This window comes from Tubulanus polymorphus, chromosome 7 (genome assembly GCF_964204645.1).
Source record: "Tubulanus polymorphus chromosome 7, tnTubPoly1.2, whole genome shotgun sequence".
Lineage (NCBI taxonomy): Eukaryota > Metazoa > Nemertea > Palaeonemertea > Tubulaniformes > Tubulanidae > Tubulanus > Tubulanus polymorphus.
Window position 1 is genome coordinate 12316142 of NC_134031.1, and position 16061 is coordinate 12332202.

The window sequence follows — 16061 nt, forward strand, 5'->3', positions numbered from 1 at the left end:
GTACTGGGGAGTCATAGGCCTAAACTAAATACGCCGAAGAGATATAGCGGAGAAAAGCTGTTATGTCGACGAGGTATCAAAATGAAAGAATATGTTACTTTATTCGGCCGCGGGCTTCAACCTCTATATCAATACCATCAATACTCTATATTTGCTACGGAACAAACCGATCGTTGTCAAATGCACAAGGTTTTTACTAAATACAAGATTATAACACACTCCTATCCGTATGCTGGATTCACACTTGACATTCGGAGTAAGCGTTCGCTGTGGGGGAAAGGAGATCGTTCGCTGTGTCGCTTGAAGATTTTATTGAGTTTTACGCGACCTTAAGGCGTTAGGCCTACCGGTATTGACCTTTAATGTCTGGATGTTAGGTCTACACATATACATAGGCCTACATAAGCTGGTAGCCTCTACTAGGTTAAAGCTAAGTTCACTGTAAATGAGGAATCTGATTTATTAAAATGCATGTGTAATTAGTGATTAACTGGTTCTGACTTGCAATGATCAATCACAATTATCAATTTCATTGGCAAAAATGAAGATTTTTTTTAAAAATTTCCTCTGAGCAGACAGCTTTATAAGCCAGACCATTTGATTTTTTTCATCATAAATGAAACTGGTATTTCATTAATTGCTTATGACTTAAGCTGGACGTAGGTCGGCTTTGCGACAGCTTGTGACTCACTGCGACGCCATTCACTTCGACCGCCAGCGACGATTGTGTCGCAACGACTCATTGACCTACGCTCCCTTGCGACGGGTTGCGACTGTCAGCAACACCAATCACAAAGAGTCGCACGTGTTCTACTTTCTGCGACCCGACACGACTGTCACAACCGACCTACGCACTCTTGCGACTGGCAGAAACTATAGTCGCAAACAGTTGCTGACAATCGTATCGCAACCGACTCTCACCGAAACTTGCGATGCAACGCAATGATCGCATCGAGTCGCAAGGCCGACCTACGTCCGGCTTTAAGTTACTGCGGAGGACTAGAAATATCTTCTTTTTCATTCAAAAGACCTTTCACTTGAAAATTCTTTCATCTGAACAAAATTTATTTCGTTCGAACTAATAATATTCTGTTCGATTGAACCAATTTGAAAAAATGGTAAGAACAAAGCTGAACAAACTTTTTTCTGTCCAAACGAAAGGTTTTTCGTTCAAACAATCGTTCGATCGAACAGGATCGTTTTAATTTGAACAGAATTTTCTTGTCGGATCATTAAGTTTTTCGTTCAAACAAGTATATTGTAAAAAGTTTTTTCTCCGCATCAAAAGTATTGAGTAGTCCGTTCAATCGAAAAGAATTGTTTTCATTCAAACATTCATTCGAAAAAAATTGTTTTCCCTCAACCAAATTTTTTGCCGGGAAAAAAGTTTTTCATTTCAACAATAACATAGCTTTTTATTCGAACACATTTTTTGTCAGAATGAAGAAAAGTTTTGGTTCAAACAAAAAGCATATTGTTCGATCAAACAGAATTGTTTTCATTCGAACAAGATTTTCTTGTCGGAACATTAAGTTTTTGGGTCAAACAGCGTGTTAAGTTCGTTTTGGAAATTTACTCGGTCCGGCATATTTTGGATTACCGTGTATGTCATTTGTCAGGACATTAAATAGAAGACGACTTAGGGTACTACCTAGCATGACTCCACTAGTTAGACCGACTTATTCAAAGATGAGGCGTTCCGTTAATTTCGGCTACAAGTTTTCATTCAGAGATAACTGCTGAGCCATTTTGGCGATCTATCATTGATACTGTTTCCTAATAGCCTGTTTAGTAATAGCTGATGTTGTGCCTTATCAAATGCTTTGTCCAAATCCACCGTTGAACAGGATTCTAAGACTGTGCAGAAAACCCGTTATCGCTGCTTTGCAGCTATATTATTGTGGTTATTTTCTGTTCTAAAAAATAAATCGATTTGTTTCATCCACATATCATGATTTTCATAATATAATATATCTATAACACCATTTGAATCATAATCTTTTGATAAATACAAAGGCTCTAATGTAAAATGTTCAATTTTATTGCCTTTTGTATTTAGTAATTTGAATAAATCGAATACATTTATTTTTAGATCATTATCTCTTTCTATTTTTGGGATATTTTTATTTCTAACAGGATAATTATCTATCTTATAATTATTTTCAAATTGTTTATAATTTGTTAATCTAAAACTATGTGTAATATCTTCTGTTGGATGTAAGCAACTAATTATTGTCCATAAAAATCCTTTATCATCTTCATTTTGTACATTTATAACAGCATTAGTTTAAATGGTAGTTTAATATAACTTGATCCATTTATATTATCATCTTTATAATATGATTATGAGAATTTATATTATATATTGGTTTATCATCAGATTTTATAAATTTAACTTAAGAAGATATACTAATTACGTCTGTTATTATTTCTATAATATTTTTCATATTTTCTAAATGTTTTACCTTTATGAAATTTAAATTCAATAGCAGCTGGTCCAATATCACTTTTGAATGCTTCGGTTATTTCTATTTCTTTTTTATCATCTAATGAATTAATATAATTTCTTACATCTTCCATGTATGGTCTTTTATTGTTTGATTTATTTTTTATTCTTTTAATTGTCTTCTGTTTCTTATCATTATCTTTATCAAAATAATCTTCACCTAAAATATCATTATTGATATTTCTAATATGATTTTAAGATTTTGAATGTTCTTTATAATATCTTTTATCACTGAATGATTGATTACATGTATCACATTTGTATGTTTCTTTTTCATTCTTTAATTCATCTAATTTAGTTTCTAATATATCATCTTTATATTCTAACCTTAATTTATTTTCTAAGTGTGAGTTAGTTTTATTATGTCTTGTTTTTTGAGATTTATCTATATTGATTTTACATGTCGGACCGTAGTACTTCTTATTTGCTTCCATTTTAATATCAAATTTTTTATTAAAATTGATTTTAGAAGTTATTCATGTTCGTATATATGAATATTTTAAGAGTACTTATGATGAATTACCATGTCTTGTAAAAACTACATTGCAACTTTTGCTTGGTTTGAAAATTAACCCCAAAGTTTAGCCCATGAGGCGATCCTGTTTAGATCTTCTTTAATTATAGTATCGCAGTGATTTGGGTTTTTTGGTCAACAGCATAGAAAATAGAGGTGTCATCTGCATACAGAAATACTGAAAGAGTTAACTAGCATTGGTATGAGATCAACTAATCATAGAAGATACATCAAGAATTACAGGCTGTATTACAAGTGGGTATTGAGTAAAATAAGATGAGACATAATAATTGAAAACTGATCATCAATTTTCATCATAATAATTGATTAAAAAACATATCCCCTTGCATTTAAGACTGACAAAAAAAAAGAGGAACTGTCTGAAATATGTTAACATTTTCAAGATTGTTTGATCAATATAATTCTCTCACCTTCCAAGGTAATAATCTTTATGCTTTCAATCTTTGAAATTGCAGTAATTGCCAAGTAATCTAGGTGGTTTTTGTAATTACCTGTCTCCTTTTGTTGACAACAACTATGTTTTAACTGAGTAAGATAAAAACCCAGTGGGTCCTCTAACTGTTCTCCATCATGTATGAAGACGAATTCATGATTGGCTGGCACGGCAAATAGAGAATGGTTGCTGAAAATACAAAAGATAAAAGCAGTGATGACAAATTTTCTGCATTGCCACCAGTATTGTTTAACAACACTAAAATAACTGTTTCGGTAAAGAAAATTGGACTGAATTGAATTAATTTGACATTGAATGGCGGACTTGACTAATGTTTGTCACGCTAACTTGTGTCTGCATAGTCAGATCATAGTGTGGATGAACCAAGTAACTGCAAAATCCTGAAAGGCTATTCTGCACTCTGAAAGCCCTGAATGGTCAAAATCGGTATTTTTTGTCATGTATTTTTTGATCCTTTAAAATTTTAAAAATCAACGATTTGAAAACGAATTGGAATACTTGAAAAGCGTACGCAGTACCGTAAGTCAAGTACCCAAAAATGAGTCTTCAGCTTTCAGAAAGGCCACTAATAAAATAACATTGCCATAGTACATGTTTTTCTCACAAAAACAGCATTATAGGGATTTTTCAGGTGAAGGCTACCTGAATCTTTTCGGTAAAAGTGCAGATCGGCACCTATATTGATTGACACAATCTACTGAATTACAATTTTTGGGCCAGTTTTTATTTCAGAATCGTGACGATCTTTCAAAGGACGCCATATTGGATTGGGAAATCTAAGGTTAACATTTTTCTAAAGTATTTGCTGAAACGATGTGAGGGTATCAGTGCATAAAACCAGGTAAATGTAATGAGATGGAATACGGACGCTATTATACATCTCTCGTCGAATGTGTGTTGTAATTGTCCTAAAGCTGATAACGGTTCGTCGGCAAGTGCTTTGTTACGTAATGCACTGATAAGTGATAACCAGCGAGATCAGGTAGCTCCATCATAATTCGGTTGCTTCCGCTCTGTTAAAAATGGAGACGGTGTGTCATTGTATTCAACGTAAGTATAGACGATTTAGAAGATCTTTTCTTTGATAGTGACGAATTGGTTCAGATCGATGTGGGTGTATTATGCATGGGAATCCTCTGGATCAATCAATTCGGCCGATGCTAGTGAGTGTGATACTTTATTTCAGAGATTTAATTTCTTATTCTATACATTTTGGTTGTAGTCTGTGCAAAATGCTCCATTATCCTAGAACAATTCCTTTTGAATCAATGAAATGTACGAATAGTTTCCATCTAATTGCAGGCACTTTATTTTTTCCTTTTCTTTTTCATATAGGCCTAGATACTTTTCAGACTCTGCTGACCAGAGACCACAATCTGAACACGAGAAAATACACATACATGTATTTTCTATAATTATTTTTCATAATCAATACAATCCTTTTAGGTTATAAAATAATAAACAAATACACTGGCTTAGGAATAACATACTTTCGAACTGCTATAATTTTCGCAGGGACTCTATATATTTGCAAAAAGGCTATGACGGCAGTGATCAACCATCGGGTGTTAGAATTCAGTTTACATAGAATGACAGCAGTACACTATGGAAAATTGATTAATTAAATTTTGAATGACTCCTTCACATGGTTTTGCAAATCGTTCTCATTGAAAGGACGGTGATCCGGAAGTTTTGCATTTTCTCCACACAAACGACAAGGATCCATGTCTAAAAAACAAGAAAAAGCTAATTAAATATCAGGCAGAGAAAAAAAATTGTTTTCAATCATTAAGAAATTGTCTTAGAACGAAAGAAAAAAATCAAAATAAATTTGTATATATTGACTACATAGGAGGATAAGTATACAAAATGGAATAAAAAAATCAATACTGTACAATTCTCCTCAATAAAGGTTTAAGAAAGATCTACGCATGTCTTTGTTGATATTTATCTGCACTTAAAAATTACATTTTCTCATGTTATGTGGAAATATATACAGAGCGGGGATGGAAAGAAAGCATAAAAATAAGACGGAAAGCATAAAAATAAAACTTACTTTTATTATTTCAAAATCTGGCGATGGTTACCATGAACCAGGCTATAAAAATGGCTAGTATTACTGTACTGTGTAAGTGTAGGCCTAATTTTAGTGTTATTAAATGACATTATTATGTAGTGAATACACATCTTAAAGATCATGATTTGTGTAGTGTATAAGTTTGTGTCGTATCATAGCAACATGACATTTTCAAGCCCCAAATAACACTTAACCCGGAATCATAATGAACTGTCAAAAAGATATGTTTAACACATAAAACAGACTTTAATCACACATTAAAAGCGTAATGTTTCGGAGATATAGAAAAGTAAAAATACATACCTATTTGGACAAATTTTATGAGAAAGTGTTGAATTTGAACTGATTTTCTACAGAAAAATACGTGAATGTGCAGACACTTCCTTGTCGTTCAATGAACTGCAGTGGGAATGCGTAGCATCCATCGCAGAACATTTATCGGGCTAAAACTATTGCGGGTTGTTCTGTTCAAAAATGGATCACCGATGAGTAGCGACCAGTATTCAGCAGGTAACACACCCTCGATACTTGTTGAGTCACTTATAACTCAGATATTAGTATCAATTCAAACAAGGTGCCCATGGGTACTGTTAGATTCGGCGCAGAAGTTAGTGAATTGAAGGAGTTAATCATATCCACCATACTAGACCATACATTGGTTTAGTAAGGTGATCTATTAGCTTATACTTGACAAAAAAGGAAATGCATGTTATAATAGTATAAGGTTTTAAATGAAAAACAGTTGTTTATACAAGGAAGAGAAGGTAAATATGTAACACACTTTTAAGTAGGACTAATAGAAATACAAGCCTTAAGTAGGCCTTTGAAATGAAATACATGTAATAATTATAGATAATTAGCCTCCTTATGAATTAAAAGGTTTCGTTTAATCAAAAGCATCTCAGATGTCATATTTATATTTTTGTTGCAAAAGCTGAAATCAAATCTAGCTGTATCGGGAGATGAGAAAGTATTCTAAGTTCCATACAAACTCTCATAATTTTCAGGATTCAAAGCCAAGACCTAAGGCTAAAAAATTGATACATTATGTCTCCACTCTTTGTCAAGCTTTAAAGTTGACCCAGCCGACCACCTATCTACCCTGTACATTACTTTAAACCATGAGCAATAAAATTTTACCATAACATAACCGGCACTTTTGGAAATGAACCTATTACAAAGTTATAACATTCTACAACTAACCTATTACAGAGTTTGTAATATTTTACACAACTTAAGATTCTTTCTTTGTGGTCGGATTAGGAACAAGTTCCACATTCAAACGACTTTTTCATCCTTTCTCAACCTTCAGTAACTCAGTTCAACATGAACGTGTGAGTGACATTTATCCACCGGACAGAAGCGACAGTCTACGTTCGCTCGAAGTATCATTCTAACAGCATGCAGTTTAAACCACACCGTACTATTAAAATGCACGCAGTTCGCATCATAAACCTCAGCGTCAAGCCGTAGCGCAAGAAAGATGCTGAAGGTCAACAAGACGGATCCCACACAGAGGCAGAGTCAGAGTCATACCGAGTTAGCAGCATCAATGGATATTCGAATTCAACTATATACTACACAAAATTGGTCCACCTGTATGGTGTTTTTAATGCAAATTGGAATTGTTTATAATTCATCTGCATATCAATACAAACGTTTTTTTCGTCAAGATGACCCGGGGCGAATGCATAATTAATTTTAGTTCAAATATTTTCAAACAAATCTTTTTTTATTCACAGAATATCCTTTATCTAAAGATTTACAGTCCTCGTCAATTTTATTTTTTCTTTTGTACTTTTCTTATTGAATAATCTTATATGGTGTATCATTATCATGAATATATAAAAAGCCTACTCGTAAATTCGACAGCAAATGTTGAACAAATCCGCTCATGTTGTGTTTACGTATGTAGATCAAGATGACATCACACTACATTGCTAAAAATCCGCAAAAACAGCATAAAATTGCCAATTTACCCAATTTAGGCTTCACGAATAGCCTTCAAAAGCAGTCGCCACTTAGCTGCCATTATAACAGCCAACTTAATGCAGAACTTAGCCCGTGAATCATTTCACACTCGGAGGAGATAGCGGTCAACACCAATTCAACACTCCGTTTTATACGAATAGAATCAGCTGGGCTGAATCTAACAATGGCTTTTCTCCACACAATTCCTAACTTTCTGCCTTGTCAAACACTAATTACTTACTCAATAATTTACTCAATTAACCTGTTCTCCTCTGTATATATACCGTTTTTAGTAAATATCTCACACAAGGCAATGATCTCTAGGGTGAGATCGAAACGTCGTGTATTTTATATTTTATACATTTTGAATACCCGGTAAATAAATTCTCGATTTCAAAATTCTTTTGATTTTTACAGTGGGTTTTTACGTTAGTATCCATTCACCACGTTTGAATGTGGTTATTGTACTTTATTGTTTCAGCAAATATCTTAAACAAATCTTCACTTTAGATTTACCCATCCAATATGGTTCAAAAATCGTAACGATCTAAGGCTAAAAATCAACTCCAGGCTAAAAATCAACTTTCTAGTGAAGATATCATGAAAACAAGAGCCCCAAGGGGCTTGACGTGGCAGCTTCACTAATTATAAATGACCTGTCAATCAATCAATTTCATATTTCAAATATGCTAGAAGGGCATATCTAGGAACCGATCCACGGATCCATGAACATTGAAAAGGGCAAGTTAAGTATCCAAGCAGTCAAAACAAGGGTTTAAAAATATGAATTTCAGTGCAATTTTATACAATGTCTAGGTACTGAGACTTCTTATTAGATGCTGGTGGAAAAAATGCCCCGAAAAATATTGCTCTTGTATTGTTCAAAGGGCATAGGAAAATATATTGTGACAGGAGCACGCACACGTGCTTGTTGTGTTCCCGCCTGAATCTGCCACCGAGGTCTTTATTAGATCATTTCCATGACTTTTTTTGCAGAAACTTCGTTAGGAAAGATAGGAATTACCTTAAAGAGTGATGGAAACACATCATGTTCAGGGGGTCCATGCATTAATATTTAAGAAAGTAAACTTTAATAGCTGAACCAAGTAAACTTTATCAAAATCTGTCAAATGAAACAATCTCAGCATTATACACCCCTTATACGCGTAATAATGCATGAATCATCATGAATATAAAAGTGGTAGTGGGTTTTCCGCAATGACTAAAAGATAGACATGCTCCGTACAGCATAAACCGCTAATGCTGAATGATTTCGTTTACGTATAACATACACTGTGTATGGAATTAAAATGAAGTTTGCTAGACAATTTATTGTTATACATTGAACAATTATCAAGATTCATTGCCTCTTTTTAGATTTCAACTTATTGTTTATTTAGCCAATCAGCGCGCATTAAAAAATATTGAGCCCGGACGCTTTCTTGGCGGAGGCTCTAACACACTTCACAGAGGTTCACACCCGGAGAAAATAGGCAACCAAAATATTACCTCAATCAACAATTTCTTTCACTTTCACATGTGGAACCTGGGCCATTTTACCTTCAATAATCATGGTCGGGCCTACCCAACCGATGTTTGCTTCCGATGTGTCTGTTAGATGCGTGTTCTTTGATCACAGGTGCGTCGACATGTATCACATTTACATTTACACGCTTGACATGTACATGTTACAGGATAAAAAACACCCGCAGTGAAAAGATTGCAATTTTTGCAAATTTTGAGAATTGCATAAATGCGGCTAGAGCTTATCGACTTGGAGCAAAACTTTTGTTGGAAGATTTAAAGGACCACTAATTAATGATGAAAATGCTTGTTTGAAATCAAATTTCTCTCAGCTGTTACAGCAGCTCAGCGAAATTTCGCTGATAACATTTTATTTTAGTGCAAAGCCAGTGCAGTATACAGCTCCTGCGGGGCTGTCGGCAGCAGACCTGCCGCTAAAAGCGATGTACTGAATTGCTGATGACAATTTGTCTTTGAAATGGTAATATCTAATGTTATTGATTGAACCATTTACGAGAGGTGGTGATCTGCACTTTTACCATCTTTTCTAGCCAATCCAAATCAAGGAGTTGCAGGCGGTTGCCCTTGTAGTCCAATAAATCTAATGAAAATTCTGACCCAACCCGGAAGAAATTGCAAATGAATTTAAACCTATTTACATTTTGTACTTAAGGACGGGCCATATAACATACTAAAAGTCTTCCACTGAATATTTGGTGGAACCATGAATTTTTCACGGTTGAATCTTAACTAGGTGGCAAACATGAGAATGCGCTAAGCGACAGACGTTGTTCTACTGAGGCAACCAAACGTCATATTTCCATATATTTGGTATCAAATTACATGTTTTTTATCCCGCTCTTTTATTTAAACATGTTTCTATGAACCAGATATGTGTCTTAATGCATTTTTTAGCAGTACCCCTACCCCTAAGCCCATAATTTTATGACATGTTCACCCGTCGTTATGTGTCACTGCCAACATATATGAGTCAAATCCATATTCATTTTTTTCCCTGCTCGTTTTAACAATCCAAATGCAATAGACATAAATAAAACACTTATAAAGTAAACATATAGATTTTTTAGGGGTCAAATCATAAACAGGCAAGTATAGCTGACATTAAAAACCAGAACAGAAAATGATTTCAGGTAGCAACCATACATCGCATTTTCACAGATTCCCTATTGACTACCATGTTCTCCAACCCAATCTTTCATTTAAACTTATTTCTAATAGTCTATTATATGTTCTAATACCATTTTTGACAATACCCCTACCCTAACTGATAATTTAAATGAGGTCGAATTGTCATTAGGTGTCAATATGTGAACGTTTTCCAAAGTAGTGTCGCATGTAAATACGTATACTTTTGTGTTCCTCCATCATGTCCAAACACAATTTCTGGAAGTACCCCTACCCATTAACTAAAATATAAAATAGACTTAAAATCATTTGTAATAACCACATGCGTTGATATCAGTAGTAAACTTTCACCTAAAGACCATAGAAGGCAATCCAGATAAATCGTTAAAACGAAACGGTATGTATACATAATTTGTGTGCATTGGATTAACAATTAGAATTGGTGTCGTATTTTTCAGAGTCAACATGGATGTAAGAAATGTTTGAAAATTAATAATGTTAAACTGTGTACTACACGGTAGCGCCATCTGGCGTCTTGTGTTCGAAATAAAGATGGAGAAATCCCACCAACAGAAAATATGATGATCCGAGTTTGATGCTTAAAACTAGTCGGAGAAGGGGAACTCGCTTATAAATACCAGCAAAAGAACATTACATGGTCCCTCGAACCGGATTGCTGTGAGAAAGTGAGTAAATAAATTGAACCAGAGAAAAAATTGCATCTAGTAGAATGAACACGCTGACGAAGAATTTATGTGACCTTGACCTTCAATAGTGAAACTAAGTTGAAAAATGGATGAAATTAGAAAGAAAATAAAAACCCGAGGAGGTCAAAGGGCTTCAAGTACAAAATTATTAAATGATGCCGACAAAATCATCAGTGATTTTCAAACATCAGATCCTGAAAAGGTCCTAGCTCTCGCATCCTTGAGCACCATGCTTGGTGAAAAGATGGCCACTCTTAAAAGAATTGACGCAGAAATCCTAGATTTAATGAGTGGAGAGGACAGCTTTGTAGATATGGAGGCTGAAATAACAGCAGCGGATGAGTGGACGCTTAAATTGAGAAAATATATTTTGAAAGTTGATTCAACACTTGCAACCAATGTAAAACCACAATCTGCGGTCTCCAATTGTAGTCCTGTAACTGAGAAAAGGGTTACAGCAGCTGTGAGACTACCGAAGCTGGAATTAAAGAAATTTAACGGAGATATTACAGAATGGTTACCCTTTTGGAGTTGCTTTAAATCAGCAATTCATGAACGGAACGACATAGAAGATATAGAAAAATTTGCGTATCTTTCTTCAATTCTCTCAAAAAATGCAGCCGATGCTATCAGCGGATTAACAGTCACCGGAGAAAATTACCCTCACGCAAGAGAAATTTTGCAGTCCCGTTTCGGCAACAAGCAACAAATAATAAATCGTCATATGGAAATGCTGTTGAATCTTGATGAAGTTAGCTCGTCAAATCACGTCGACCTTAGAAGACTGTATGACAAAATTGAGAGCCATGTTAGAGGTCTTAAGGCATTGGGGATAGAATCGGATTCTTACGGACAACTGCTAACATCTGTGGTCATAAAAAAGTTACCCGCTGGACTTCGACTGATTTTATCAAGATAAATTAGTAATGAAGAAAACTGGAACATGGATGCGTTGATGGAGACATTATTTGAAGAAATAAGTGCTCGAGAACGAGCGGGAAATTTGAGTACTCCAAACAGAGATCGAAATTTGAATAGGCAGAATCAGAATGCTAGAATGTTATATACCGGAGATAATAGTAGGTGGTCAACAGATCCTATTTGTGTATATTGTAAGAAAAAACATGATTCTTCAAATTGTCGTACTGTTACAGCGATTCCGTCCAGAAAAGACATTTTGAAGAAAGGTGGCTACTGTTTTATATGTATAAAGAGGAATCATATTGCTTCAAGATGTCGTTCTAACATGAGGTGTCAAAACTGTAATGGTAGACACCATGTGACTATATGTGAATTTGGCTCGAAGAAAGAATCTAGTAATGGCGAACAGTCAAGTCCGAGAGAAAACCAAACACCTAGTCTTGACCAATCAGCTGGAGAGAAAGCTATCTCAGGAGTCTGTTGTTTATCAGCAACGAGTTCTCGGAAAGTACTCTTACAGACTGCTCAAGCAATAATGCAAGGTGATGATGGGCCAGTGAAAGTCCGAATCCTATTTGACACCGGAAGTCAGAAATCATATATTACGAAACGACTGGCTGATAGATTACACCTACAGGTACCGGGCAATCATCGTATGAACATTCAAGTTTTTGGTTCATACACAGATGGTCAGTTTGAGGAGCATCCCATAGTAGAATCAAGATTACTGGATACAAACGGCACGGCAATGACTTTTCCACTAGTGGTAGTACCCGTCATATGCACTGGTCTCTCAGTATATGACTTGTCAAATTGCAAGAAAATGTTTCCACATCTGGGAGGAGTACATTTTTCAGAATTTTATTACAAAGACGGATCGGTGGATGTGGATATTTTAATCGGAGCTGACTACTATTGGTCGGTGATGACTGGCGAAGTCAGGCGGAGTAACAGAGGTCCTGTGGCACTGGGAACCAAATTTGGTTGGACATTGTCTGGTCCAATCGGAGAATCTGAAACGAATCAATCATCAATGTTGTATTTTATTAACGAGAAAACAGCTAAGAAATCTACCTACAGCAACCATGATGATGATAAACACAATAATTTATTGATCACACAACAACGGAATTGTGACTGTCATCAGCTGGAAACTAAGCTTAAGAATTTTTGGTCGATCGAAAATCTTGGTCTTGAAGAAAATACTGATGATCCATTATTTGAAGAATTCAAGAAATCTGTCCAGTTTAAGGATGGTAGATACCATGTTAAGTTGCCAAGGCGCGACGTGGATGACTTGATTCTTCCGGATAATTATGAGCACGCCAAGAAGAGACTTATAAATTTACTGACAAGACTGAGACGATCACCTGACATTTTATCAGAGTATGACAGCGTAATAAAAGAACAGCTTGACAATAACATAGTTCAGCTAGTAGAAAGTCCGGAAATCGGTGAAGTAGGAAAAGTGCACTATATCCCTCATCAGGCAGTAATACGAAGTGGTCATTCAACTACGAAACTCCGAATTGTGTATGACGCATCGTGTAAGGCTGATGGACCCTCATTAAATGAGTTACTGCATGCCGGACCTGTGATGACTAACAATATTTTGCGTATATTGCTTAGATTTAGAATGAAACCTGTTGCCTTGACAGGAGATATCGAAAAGGCATTTTTGCAGATAATGGTTGATGAAGATGATACTGATGTTCTACGATTCTTATGGGTGAAGGATACTCATGATGAAAATTCGGATGTTATCGTTTTGAAGTTCAATCGAGTAGTTTTTGGTGTAACATCCAGCCCGTACTTGCTGAACGCTACTCTGAAGTTCCACATGGAAAGTCACGAAGATCAGAAATTTGCTGAAAAGTTTCTACAGTCAGCATATGTTGATGACACAAGTTCGAGTTTTGATACCGTCGGTGAAAGTTTTGAGTTCTACCGAGAAACGAAATCATATCTAAAGAAAGCTGGATTCAACTGGCGCAAAATACACACAAATTCAGTACAGCTCAGAGATTTAATACTTCAACAGGAAGGTGATAGTTCAAACACTACAGACGGAAGCCACGTTGATGAATCCTATGCTCAGCAGACTTTGGGCATGAATGCCAGGGTGCAAGAATCTGATATGATAAAAATTCTTGGTGTCTGCTGGAACTACAGCACTGATGAAATCATGTTCGATCTTACTGATATTATAAATTGCATTCAAGATCTGACACCGACTAAAAGGAATATAGTAGGAGGCGCAGCAAGGTTCTTCGACCCATTAGGAGTAATAGCACCAGCAGTGTTGAAGTTTAAACTGTTATTTCAAGACACATGTAGATCAGAAATCGGCTGGGATGAAATCGTAGACGCTGATTTAGAACGGCAATGGAAGCAAATTGTCGAGGATATGAAGAATTTTGAGACAATCCATCTGACAAGATGCTATTCAGCTGGGTTGAATGGTGGAATTGATTCATTTGAACTCCATGGCTTCTGTGACGCTTCATGTAAGGCCTACGGGCAGTGATATACTTAGTAGCTCGATCAGAAGATCAGTCGAACTCAAGTTTTGTAGTATCCAAGACCGAAGTGGCACCAACTAAACAAGTATCCATCCCACGACTAGAGTTGCTGTCTGCAGTTACACTGGCCAAACTAATGAAGGTTGTTTATGATGAATTATCATTGGTGACAAAAATCGATGAAGTATACTGTTGGACCGACTCTAAGGTGGCTCTAGCTTGGATTAAGGGAGTGACAAAAGACTGGAAACAATTCGTTGAAAATAGAGTTCGAGTGATAAGAAAATTGATCAAACCTGAAGCATGGCGACACTGTGCTGGTATTAAAAATCCAGCTGACATTCCATCTAGAGGTATAAGATTCAGTGAACTAAGCTCTGACAAAATGTGGCTCACCGGACCAGATTGGTTGCTAAAGAAGTCGCTACCAAGTAAGATCGAAAAAATTGATGACGCTTTGCCTGAAGAATGTTTAGTAGAGATGAAAATTGCTCAGCGTAATCTAATTTCATCTACATCAATGATGTGTCTTGAAGTCGGTACTGTCTCAGAAAGAGAGATAGTTATAGAAGAAATCATAGACTGTAAGAAATACAGTAGCTTTACAAAACTAGTAATGGTGACTTCTGCAGTAATGAAGGCATTTAAAGTTTGGAGAAGAAAAACCCGTGATTGGGAACTGTCAATAAATGACTTGAATGATGCTGAAAAGTTGTGGTTAACAGTGGTTCAAGTGTTTAAAGATACATAGACTGTATAATGTATGGCGTTTGCAACTTAAGTTATTTGAAGAAGATGGTATTATCAAAAGTGCTGGTAGATTGCAGAATTCTACCTTGAAATCTAGTCAGAAAAATCCAATCGTCCTCGTAAATCATCATGTCACTGAAATAATCATCTGGGATGCACACGAGAGGGTTATGCACCAGAAGGTGAAAGCTACGCTTGGTGAAGTGCGCTCCAGATTCTGGATAATTAGAGAAAGACAGATTGTGAAGAAATTGATAGCCAAATGCTATTTATGTAAAAACCTTGATGCATTACCATACAAGCTGCCACTACCTCCACCACTTCCTGAATTCAGAGTGACTAGGTCACACCCTTTCGAAACGACTGGTGTAGATTTTGCCGGACCTATGTATGTGAAGGGAAGAAAGAAGATTTGGATCTGCTTGTTTACTTGTACTACAAGTAGAGCTGTTCATCTAGAATTGGTATTAGAGCTTACAACAGACGGTTTTCTACGATGTCTTAGAAGATTTGCAGCACGTCGTGGAATGCCTAGAAAAATTATCTCTGACAATGCTAAGACTTATAGGAAAACATCAACAGAGTTAGCAAAATTGTTATCTGACCCGAGACTCAAGGAATTTGCTCTAAGAAATCGAATTGAATGGATGTTCATTTTGGAGAAAGCCCCATGGTGGGGAGGGTTTTATGAACGCCTAGTTAAGTCGGTGAAACGTTGTTTAAAGAAGATCCTTGGAGTCACGAAGCTTAGTATTGAAGAATATAATACAGTCCTCACTGAAGTGGAATTAGTTTTGAATTGTAGGCCTTTGAACTACATAGCCTCTGATGATTTTGATGAACCTGTTACACCATCACATCTCGTGTATGGAATACGTCTCATGGGAACACCAGATACCCATCCTTGTTCTGAAGAATATGTTCCAGAAATGGATAGAAAAGCTATGA

General features: G+C 35.9%; 1 protein-coding gene across 1 annotated transcript in view; it reads right to left on the reverse strand.

The window, feature by feature from the left end:
• Positions 1 to 16061, reverse strand: part of LOC141909162 (nonsense-mediated mRNA decay factor SMG8-like) — a 288966-nt gene that overhangs the window by 149585 nt on the left and 123320 nt on the right. The window contains exon 9 of the mRNA XM_074799548.1: positions 3533 to 3663. Coding sequence (XP_074655649.1) covers positions 3533 to 3663 — 131 coding nt within the window. The remainder of the gene's footprint in view (positions 1 to 3532; positions 3664 to 16061) is intronic.